The following is an 11,409-nucleotide window of genomic DNA, read 5'->3' as shown; positions in this document are numbered from 1 at the left end:
AGCACAGGGACCACGGTTCAATCCCCCAGCACCACATGCCAGCCAGCCCCGCCCCCTGGTGGGCTGAGCTGGCCACACACACACAAAATAAATAAATAAACAAACAAATAAATTTTTTTTTTTAAAAAAGGCCTTTATTGAAATGTTAGATGGTAATAAGTTAAGAATGGGGAAAATAATGCCATCTTATTTCAATATTGAGACCATAGAATAAATCCCTGAGTTCATGAAGCTGACTATCTGTTAGTCATAGAATTCTTCCTACAAGACTATTGTGTTTTTGGTTCAGAGGAGCATTTGACCACAGAGAGCCAAAGCAGAGGGCAGAAGTTCTTCTCTTCATTCAGCCTGCTTGTTCTCACTTCTCAGCTAGAAAACTAAGGGTAAAATACCTTATTTAGCACCAAGACGAAATGGCTTCACAGATGAAGAATAAGTGCTCAATGGCAGTAACCAAAATAATGGCAAGGGCATGAGATGTTCAAGTGAGAGGAACTTCCAGGAAATAACTGGACCCTGACATGAGAAGGAGCACTTGATGGCCCTGAAGCAGGAGAGACAAAGCTACCACACAAGAGTAGAACTCACACAGCCCTCAGGTGTGAGCTCATGATGGGCTTGAAGGGAGTAAGTGGGAAGCCTGCGGGTTCTCTCCTTTACTGTGAAGGAGCAGAAGAGATCCCAGCCAAGGGAGCCCACACCTAAAGGATTATCTGGAGCCTAGGAAAAGACTGAAGGTGGTAGCTCAGCAGATGACCACTCAGGAGACTTTCTTTTCTTCATCATGTTTTCAAGAGCTTCACGAGAGTATCTTCAATCTTTGGAAAAGAAACAAGTATTAATTGAAGAGCCTGTGGAAACCTGGGACAAGTCTGCTTGGTAACCTGTTCCTAGTCACCCTGACCTCAGATCTACCCTCACCAGGTGTAGTAGTTGGTTGACTGTGTCAAATTGAGAAGCTAAGAACTTAACTAAATGGCCTCAGCAATTTCACACCCTAGGGCATAGAGGCCACACTCTAGAGTGACTCATTACTTAAGGAGACTGAGGAAGGACAGAGGGCCCCATTCTTTCTCAGAGGACCTCCAGGCTCTAGTGCAGACTCTTGGCTTCTGCTTTAAATCCTTCAGTTTTCTGGTGTAGACTCATCAGCCTTCCATTGTAGACCCATTTGCATCCTGATACAGACTTGCATGGAACACTGCAGTGGGCTCTAACCTTGAACTGAATCCTTCAGTCTCCAGTGTGCAGACGCTTCCTCATCCAAATTTCTCATACATGTGTCCATCTTGTGTTATATCTGTACCTCTAGGAAAACTCTGACTGATACACCAATGGTTCTATATTTCCCTCCTTGTGCCTTTCAACCCATGGCCCCAGGTGCCTATAGCAACCTTCTGCTCTGCATCCCAGCATCATCGCTATGCCCTGCTGAACACTGGAAGGACTCCCAACTGAAGCTGTCATTGGACCTGCTGACTGATGAGAGGCTGCTTCCCTCTCTCACTGCATGGGCTAGAAGAGCTTTAGGGGAGGTGGGAAGGTCTAAATTTGGTGCTAGAGTCTTGGTTCCTTTGGGCTGGAGTGGGGTTACAGGCAGGCAGACGTCCTCCTCCCTTTCTCTCCTCAGGTGGGAGTCTCACACCATCACCCAGAGTGCAGAGTCACAGCCCCACCTTACCCATAACCTGTCCACCAACCCAGGAGTATGGACTCCAAACCCCTTGGCCCCACCCGACTTGGGTGCAACTCTGCTCCAGGGAGGGAGGCAGAGCTGGGCTCTGCAGGAGGCTGCCAGAGGAGGAGTTTCAGTGGAGCCTACATTCCCAGGATTCCCCAGAGAGTTGGCCTCCTTTTCCCCTCATCCAGCACAGACCCTGTATTTAGTTTGCTGCCTTCTCTGAGAACAAAGCCTCTTCTAGTGGGAATGCAGCCCTGAGTACCAGACTGGGCATCAAATTGGGAAAGGCTTCTCAGGGCCAGGACCCTCTCCTCTTCATGTACTGCAAGGAGGGTGAACTTCCCAGAGCTTTCAGTGATAACAAAAAAGGGGCATGCATTAAGGCCATAAGCTTACCCCCAGGACTGTATGGGGTGAGTCTTCATTCCTCTTTATGCATGTCCTGGAGCTACAGGATATCACCAAAATGTAGACCTTTCCCTCTCTGTGTTCCCACAATGTCCATACCTTGTGTCTCCTGTCCCTCCCCAAAAAGAATCTAGGTAGAACCAGGCTTTGTTTTGATAATTCAGTTAGAACCTAGTAAGTGTGATGCTGGTGTAGGTCTCCTACTTTCTTACTTGTTCCTGCTGGGGATAAATTCTCCCAGCTCAGGGTTGAGCTTGCTGAGCTATTGCTCTTGTGTGCTATGAGGCTGCATTGCCCAGCTACATCTCAAAGTACAGTGAGGATCAGAGAATCTGGGCACTCCCTCTCTGTTCCTTACTCCTCAGCCCTCAGCCCCTTACCTCCCTCAGAGTTCTGCTCATCACACCTGCTACTTCGAAGAACTCTCCTGTCATGCCAAGTAGAATGGAGGAGGTCAAGATCAGCAATAGGTATCCAGGGCTCAGCATGGTAGTCTTAGATCTGGATTCTGCTACAGCTAGGGTGGTGGGTTGTGCTGGAATGGAAACATGAGAGTCAGCATCTGTCCCGACCCAACTCTGAGGAGCTGCCTCCTCAGCTCCAGATATCTCAACTAACCCAGCAAGGCAGACAGCTACCCCGCTGCTATGTGGCAGCCACTGTGACAGGTCTTGAGGTGGGAAGAGAAAGACAAGGAGGTCCCTGGGGTGAAAGATATACTCAGGTACTGAGCAGCCCCGAAAACAATGTCACCCACCGTTGCAGGTGGTAAGAGGAAGTGATCTCTGCCAAGATTGGTAGGGAATGGTCTCAGGAGCTGGCATGTGAGGTGATTTTGAAGATTTCAAGAAAGAGACCAGGTGAGATGGAAAGAAAAGTGAATCCCAGGGAAGGCCTGGAAAGGGAATGATGTCTTCAGTGTGGAGGTCAGCAAGAAAACACAGTGAACAGATCACAGGCATGTGCAGCGAGCCATGGTTGGGTGAGAAAGGACAAAATAGGAAGAATACACTGGCACTGTTCCCCCAGGGGAAACCATTCCACATCACTGTAGATGGTGTGTTTACACACAGGCCTTCACACCAACATGCACTCTCATAGACTTGCACATGCATGCAGGAGGAAGATCTCATCTGAAGGGAGCTACCTCTTTCTCCTCCCCTTCCCAGCTACCTCTGGTCTCGAGACTTTCCTTCCAGTGCTCCAAGAACTGTGTCAACCAACTCCCACAGTCCTCCATCAATGTCCAGTATAAGAAGAGGCACAGCTCTTTGTCATTTTTCCACTGCTCTTTCAGACTACTCAATCCAGGATGTATCTCAGTCCACTTTCTTTGGTTGGAGTTAAAATGAAGACAAGCTTGTTCATTGAGGCAAAGCTTCCAGGATGTGCTGAGGTGTCCTCCAGTGTTCTGCTGACAGGTCATGTTGGCTGACAGCTTCAGGGAATCTGCCCCATGGAAAGAGGACAGTCTCATCTCTTGACAAATTCTTGGCCCCCACCCAATAGCTACTTCCTCCCATCTACTAATCTGCTCCTGCTCTTCTTGCACATCCAACCTTGATGTTGGACTTGTTACCTAGACCAACATTCAATTGTTTCTTTTACCACACCAATAGCCTACATAGACCTAACCTTTACTACCACTCTTATTCCCCTACTGTACATTGACTTACCTGAAGATGTCCAGTTCTGTAATTTAATGTCAAGTAGTTCCTGTCTGAACCTCTCGGCCAAATCCTTCAGTGTTTCTGATTGATGTTCCCAGGTCTCTGTGTCCTTTACCTTCCCTCCAAGGATACCTATGGCTCTGGTCTTGACACCAGAACAGTCAGAGGAGAGAAAAGGCTCTTCATCCACTTTACCTTGGATTTTGCACCAGTGATCTCTGGGCAAGGGCTTAGGAAAGAAGAGGACTTCATAGCAAAGGGAGTGCGGGCCTGTTAGGGCAAATCATTAGGCAGGATTGGGATGAGTAGGTCATGGATGTCTTAGTCATCGAATCCTGTCTGTGAGGGAGGAGAATCTCTGAAGGCCTGGCCTGCCAGAGGAAGCACTGCTCTTTCCCATTTAAAGTTGGCATTCCTGCCTTGTGCAAGAGGGAAAGGACCTTCCTTAGTAGTAGCCTCATGTCCCAGGAGAAGGTTCACATTCCCTCAGTTGGGACTAAGACCAACATTCATGGCCTCTTGACCTTGTTAGAATAAACACCAGGATGGCACAAGGTCTTCAGAAGCAATCCAGGTGGGCTTTGGGGAAATGGGGAGAGTGTGGAGCTACCCTGACATTTGGGGTGAGGACAGGATTCACAAGCACTACAGGGGTTCAGTGTAGGATTTTGGTTCCTAGGGTTTAGAATGACTGCTGGGAGGGGCACTACCCTGCTAGGAGGCTGACTTCTGTTAGCTTGGGAAGGGGAAACCTATACTGCATGGCAGAAATGGTCATGAGTCTGAGGTACCGGTAGCCACTCCTCCATTGCATTGCATCATTTTGTATTGCAAACATGTACTTATAAAAAAAAAGACCAGGAAAATCTTGACTTTCCAAGAAATGCAGCAGAAGAAAGGATCTGCCAGCTCAGAGAAGGGTACACCCCAGAGGGGATGCAAGGTGAACACCAGAAACATGTCCTGTCCATTCTGTTTCTTAGAAAGGTAAGAGGACGCTTATGTATGAAGCATGTAAAAAATGTCTGGCAAGCAAGATAAAACCAACGTTGGCATAGTGAAACAAGTGATAATGAGCAGAGGACAAATAAAGACCATGGACACTAAAAAGTCACTGTGACAGGTGTTTGTCTAGGAAGATAAACACAGGACAGTGGTCAAGCCTGGTCCTCATGCAGTGACTTGTTTCCAGAGGCCCTTGGCCTGAAGGCAGAGTCAGGCAGATTTGGTGTGGCCTGTGAAGCTGAAAATACTGCCCACAAAAGTGCTGGATGCATGCCTAGCTAGTAAGCACCTTAGGGTGCTCTCTCCCCCAAAGGAAAGACAGGGGCCTGGGTTCAAAAGCAGAAATCTAGAGATGCCCCTGTCTACAGCTACTGCTAGTGTCCTACTGGGCACATGGGGCCCACCATTGCTGTTTAAGTTGTGAAAGGAGCAGGGTGTGCTGCTGGGCTGTGCCCTCAGGCAGGGGCACAAGGGGCTGGGCTTCTGGTCTGGAAGATGGGGGAGGCCATGGGTACCTGGCGCCTGGCAAGGTGGCCAGATCTACAGGGGGGACAGGGAGCATAGGGTTTTTGGAATGCTCAGTAACTCGGGAGGGAAGTGGTGTATGGGGGGGTGAGGTGTGGAGTGCAGAGAGGTGAACTGCTGGCAAAGATTCTGGAGAACTCTGGGTTGGGGGAGAGTTTGTACCAAACAGAGCCAGGCCTGAGCTGGGTTCAGCTTTGTGGCTTAGGAGCCTATTCATTGAGCTTTGGAGGCTGTACTTTCCTATTTGGGCAGGTTGGATGCGGCCTGTATTGGTTACCTTAGTGTTAGTCCTGTCGCTTCCTGGACAACCTACCCATCCCCTGCTTTCTGTAATTTCAGGTGCTTCTTGGGCCCAGGAATGGGGAGCGGTGAGAAGGGCCTACCTGGCCGGACACAAAGGAGGGAAGGACTCCGTGCAGCAGTGTGCACGGAGGAGGCTGCTGGGACACAGCAAGGATTTACCAGTCCAGGAACCCTGGGAAAGGTCCGAGTACAGCAACAGCAGCAGCAGGGGCAGAAGCGGAGCCAGGACTCCCAGGAGGAAGTTGATGCTCAAAGCCAGCACCTTGGGTCCTTCGGGGAGAGGGAATTTGGCGTCTGGAGGTGGAGCCAGCGGAGCAGTGCTGGAACCCACGTCCCTACCCCAGGATGCGGTGCCCACGACTCTCAAAAGTTTCAAGGCTTTGGGGCCTCGGGGGCTTCTGCAGGATCTCCCTGTGGCTTTCCTATTCGCTCCGCGGAAGACGAAGTTTTGAGGGGTCCGTTCTAGAGAAGTCCCTTCTCGAACGACCTCGCCAAGGCCCACAGGGGACGCCACCCGTCCGGGGTTTAGGGCGCCGCCCCAGGCTGCCGGTGGCGTGGCGCTCCTAATTACCGTGGGTAGATTTTTCTTCTGTCCCAGAGTGCGTGTGCTTCCAGCGCCGTTGTGCCTGCCTCTTTGAACTGTTGTGATGCCCTGGGCGTGGTGGATTGCGGGGGTGGGGAGGGAGGATCTGGATCTGGGGCTTTCCCATCTTTGGTGACAGCCTCTGACTCAGAGGTATTTTTCCCCGGAGATGTCATCAAGTATTTTGCGTTCCCCTCCGTGTGTGTGTGTGTGTGTGTGTGTGTGTGTGTGTGTGTGTGTGTGTTTTGCAAGCTGTTTTGGGGCTTCCCTCAAACTCACTGAAATTCACTGAGATCCTCTTGCCTAGATTTGCAGAGTGCTGGGATTACAGGCATGGGCCACCATTGGGGCACGCATTTTATTTCCTGTTTGTCAATTCAGACAGCCATTTGTTGCCTAAAGAAGTGCTGGTTGTTTTTTTTTTTTTTTTTTTTTCTGCCTAATTATCCACCTTTCCATTTTCTTTTTTTTAATATTTATTTATTTATTTATTTATTTATTTATTTAGTGTGTGTGTGTGTGTGTGTGTGTGTGTGTGTGTGTGGCCAGCTCAGCCCACCAGGGGGCAGGGGCTGGTTGGCATGTGGTGCTGGGGGATTGAACCCTGGTCCCTGTGCTTTGCTTATCTTAGCTTGTTCTAAGTAGATGCTTTAGACCACTGAGCCATCTCACCAGCCCCCTTTCCATTTTCTGATACTAGACTGGGTGCAATATTCTCCATTCCTTTGTATGTAAGGAGTTCAGTTTGCAGTTACTCTGTGCCCCTGTCCTTATGCAGGCCATGAGCTTGTTGAAGGTGTCCTCCACTGCCTGTAGCCTGAAGACATTTGGATTTATGACTAGTAGCTGCCAGTCCTACTCACCTGCTGACTGCAAGGCTTTAGAGATCTAGACTTATTTACCATTTAATAGGGAATGGGCTCCGGGGATAAGGACAGAATAGGACTTAGGTGTTACCTCAAGCTAAGGTCTCCCCAGCAACCAGAGGCTGCTCTCCTTTCTGTCATTTCTGTCACAATCTGTTACTCTCATGATGGCCTCAGAAAGGTGCCACTAGGCTCCCCCTTCATGGAGGGCCGCAGCAAGCACAGTGAGAATGAATGGAGATGGGGTTGCAGCTGTGGATTCAGGTGTCAGTTGGTCTCCAATGGTTGAGCAGGAAAGATAGTTCCTAATCACAAGAGGAGCCCTTCCTCAGTTCCTATTTCCTATAGAAATACAGTTAGCAGGTAATCACCAAGCCACAGTCCCGTAGTAGCTCCATAGTGCATTGTTTTTTGTTTTTTTTTTTTTTTTTCTTGAGCTTTATACAATGAGTGAGATACTCTTACTGTGGAATCTAGAATGAGAGAATGCAAGAGAGAAGAGTTTGTCCTGAGAGGATAAGGAAGAACTACTGGCAAGTGATAGTTGGGTTCATCTTTGAAGGGTAACTGGCTCTTGGGCAGAGGAAACAGATTCTCCCAGTAGAAAGATGTTGCAGAAGAGAAGCAGGACATTGAGGATGAGTGGGTAGTTGAGGGCTGTTCAATCATCAGGGAACTGTAGAGGAAGAGATGTGAGGGGCAAGAATGAACAGGGATGGTGTGTAGAATCCTCCAGCAGTCATTCATTCTGGGCAGAAAAATCTATGACAGACAGAAGTTGGCTTTGTTTCAGTTGTGCACTTGTGTACTTATGCAGTCCATGGTGACAGCTATAGTACATGTTTGGACATACAGAATGACAGACACACACACTCAGACTGAAAAAGGGGGATGTGACCTCAGACTGGTTACCACTTCTGCTGTCTTTGTCCTCACATTTCCTGTCAACTCCTACATTTTTTTCTCAGTGGAGCAAGACTTGTTCTGCTCTGCTCTTGTTCCTGAGATCCTCCATTGAGACTTTCTGCGAACACTGCAATCTCCAGCCTGACCCCACTTCTCGCTTATTCCTGCAGAGTTGCTCCAGCTCCAGCTCAGCAGATCCGTGGTGACACACATGCCACATTTGGGCCAGCTGCCCTGTGACATTATCAGTCTTCTTGGTCTACAGGCTTCAGAATCTCCCTTCTTCACCTGAAGCACTCACCTTCCGTTTCTGCCAGACCCTTGTCACCAACAAGCATCCATGTTCTGCTGTCCCCTGCCTTCTGATAGTCACTGGCCTTACTCTCTCAGCTGTCTCGCCCTTGTCCCAGCTGGTGAAGGCAGGTGTGGGGAGCTAAAGGGAACCCTTCTTTGATGTGAACACAGCCTCTCCACTGACATCTGTCACGTGACCTCATCCACCTCATACATTTTCACCTGCCTTTTCCCAACCTTTTAACTGCTCAGCAGTGAGCAGTTCCAAACATTGTGCTTTCACTTGTGGTTTGAGTCTACTTTTAAAGACAGAAATATACAATACTAGAGGTTGGAGACCTGTCCATTGTCAACAGACTTCTTTCTTTTTGAATATGTGGTGCTTGCAATGGAACCCAGGGCCGGGAGTGTTACACAAGTGGCTTACTACACATGACATGTGGTCCTGGCTCATAAGCCTTTATCCCTGATCCTTGGTGGTCCATCACTGAACATGTAGGCATTTCGTTGCTTAACTGGTCATGGAATGTGCCAACCTCTGATGAGACTGGTAAAGGGTTCCTTTTTTCCCCTAAGTTTTCAAATTTATTGGCATAATTAGTACTGTTCTTTTTAAAAACCTTTAATTTGATAATTTCCTTTCTATGTATTTTATTTATTTAATTAGCCAATTTATTTATTTTTTTGGCAGAACCGGGGATTGAACTCAGACCCTTGTGCTTACCAGGCAAGCGCTTATCCTACTGAGCCATCTCCCTGGTCCCTATTTATTTTATTTGAACTGTATCTTTTCTTCTTCATCCATCTTACCACAGGCCCGCTTAGCTTATTAATCTTTTTAAAGAAGTAGTTTTAGTTTGGCAAATACTTTTGTTCTCAACTTCTCTGATTTGTGCTTTTAACTGCTGCTTTTCTAATTCAGTCCCTAACACTCAAAAAAGTTGCCATAAAAATATATTCATGAGCACTGAAATAAGAATGTCATATAATTTCCCCACATATTAAAATGTTACTCTTATGTGAGATTTTCCCCAATCAGTTCAGAATGTAAATCCACCCTTAGTTCAAGGAATGCACAAAACCCTAGGTGGGCGACAGGTTTTGACCCGCACACTACAGACTGCTGAAGCCTTTTGCTCCAGAGACCTCTGTATTCACTGACTGCACTTCCACCACTGTTCTATTCACTTCCTTCACCTGCTAGAGACTGGATCCCCACGTCCTCTGTAAAATTTAGATAACTTTGGATCATCAACATACAAAACCATTATTATTATTTTGACTAATTCAATAGAAGGGAAGGGACATCTCTTTATTTTTTTCATTTCATTTTCTTTCCTAAAATTTGCTACAGGGTCTCACAATGCAGCTCAGACTCTCAGTGATCCTCCTATCTCAGCCTCCCCAGCACTGGGAATACAGGTGAAAGCCACAATGCCAGGTTTTGGTAGATATCTCTGCGTGAGGCTGGGTTGGCATGTGGGATCAGTGAACAAACCCGGGTCCTTGCACTTGCCAGGCAGGTGCTTAGACTGCTGAGCTCTCTCTCCAGCCCTGGAAATATTTTTTGATGAAAAAAGGGTCCTACATATGTTGAACATGGAAGACCACCATCTAGGGAAAAGCAGTTAAAGTAGAGGACAACTGAAGCAACCTAGGTAATGAGCCAGTCATTTCTGAGTCTCTGTTCTCAAGATTACTGGGCTTTTGTCTGTCAGCAGAAGGACAGAGAATTAATTCCACTTTGGGGAAGAGATCAGCTCACAGAAAAGATTCCAGGGTATATTTATATGTTGATTCACAGTGAAATTTCCTCAGTGCTCCACATTGTTTAGAAATAGGAAAAGAAACACTATGAACAAGCTTTAAATATCACAGATGGATTCCTAAGGGAAGCAAGACTTGAGTGGAGCATGGTGGAAGAGATATGTTAATTTAATTTGAGCCCTCAGCAATGTTTGGATATTAAAATCCAATGTAAATAGCTTTCATAAATATAAAGAGTTATAAAATGAAAAAGAAGACCCCTCCCTCTCATGGCTCCTGATGGCTACCAACTTATTCTCACTATGTGGCATGACAAACAGGACTGTTCATAATAAGGACATAGCTCAGGTGTTGGGTTTGCCCCATTCGCTCTGCAGCACACACCACAAGGACTTTATTTCCTCCCTTCTTGTTGGGTCTGCTTTCTCTCTTGTATATCCTCTCCTCACTCTCTCAAACGCCAGCTCAAATGTTGCCTCTGCTTCGGACCTTCACAGAGACCATGGGAAATATCAATTCTCTCCTGATCTGTGTGCTCTCAGTGCTTTGGACCTGTTTCCAGCATAGCACTTAGTGCAAGGAATTATTTATCCAGGAGCCTTTCAGGCTGGTTACACCATATCTCCAAGGCAGGAACCTGTTGGCTTATTCTCTATATCATTGTTCTTGGTGCACAACAGTGCACAGATATTAGTTATTGGCTTAAACATGGATCTGACTACAGTCAGATGCTTAACGAAAGGAAAAGCCACACGATTAGCAGCTCACTTGGATTGAAAACACGAATGCAAAAGTGAGAAGGACCCTCCAAGTAGTTGGTGACTAGGCTGGCTATAGAGATAGCCATAGCAATAAAGATAGAGATAGGTATAGAGCTTCATGAGAATATAAACTTACTATGAATCCAAGAGACTGACTTATTTCTTTTAAAAAATTGTATGTATTGTGTATATGCAATTTCATCTATTTTGGTACAGCTGAGACTCGTGGTGATCCTACTCATTTAGCCTTCCCAGAGCTGGGATTACAGGATGTCCCACCATGCCAGTCTGAGACTGAGATAATTTCTGAATAGAAAATTGTATAAACTATTGACTTTTAGCTTCAAGTATGCAAAAGAATCATTTGACTCCATCTGCTGATAATGATTCAGAAGGACCCAAGAAGGCATTCTAACACTTTCCTTCCCCTCTGATCCCTGCCTCCTTCACCTCCTCGCCCTACCCTGCTCTTCTAACTGTTCTAGGGATTGAACCTAAGGAACCTCTAACAGGATTTGGCTAAATGGCCCAGCCAAGCCTCAACCGTGCAACCCTGAAACACATTGCCATTCATCTCCCTCAAAATACTCCCTCACTTCAAAAGCTACTGTGCCATCATTCTTGCCACTTTCCGAAGCAG

General features: G+C 47.1%; 1 protein-coding gene across 1 annotated transcript; it reads right to left on the bottom strand.

Annotated features, from left to right (window-relative positions):
- Positions 1 to 782: 782 nt before the first annotated feature.
- Positions 783 to 5,606, bottom strand: LOC101561233 (UL16-binding protein 1-like). The gene is made up of 5 exons (XM_004645488.2): positions 5,603 to 5,606; positions 3,766 to 4,029; positions 3,263 to 3,538; positions 2,470 to 2,624; positions 783 to 818 (listed from the first exon to the last, which is right to left on the bottom strand). Exons 1-5 carry the CDS (start codon positions 5,604 to 5,606, stop codon positions 783 to 785), a joined length of 735 nt encoding a protein of 244 aa, XP_004645545.2.
- Between the last annotated feature and the right edge of the window lie 5,803 nt (positions 5,607 to 11,409).

Source organism: Octodon degus, unplaced genomic scaffold, assembly GCF_000260255.1.
Source record: "Octodon degus isolate 3935 unplaced genomic scaffold, OctDeg1.0 scaffold00229, whole genome shotgun sequence".
NCBI lineage: Eukaryota > Metazoa > Chordata > Mammalia > Rodentia > Octodontidae > Octodon > Octodon degus.
This window is presented reverse-complemented; position numbering and strand designations above follow the sequence as displayed.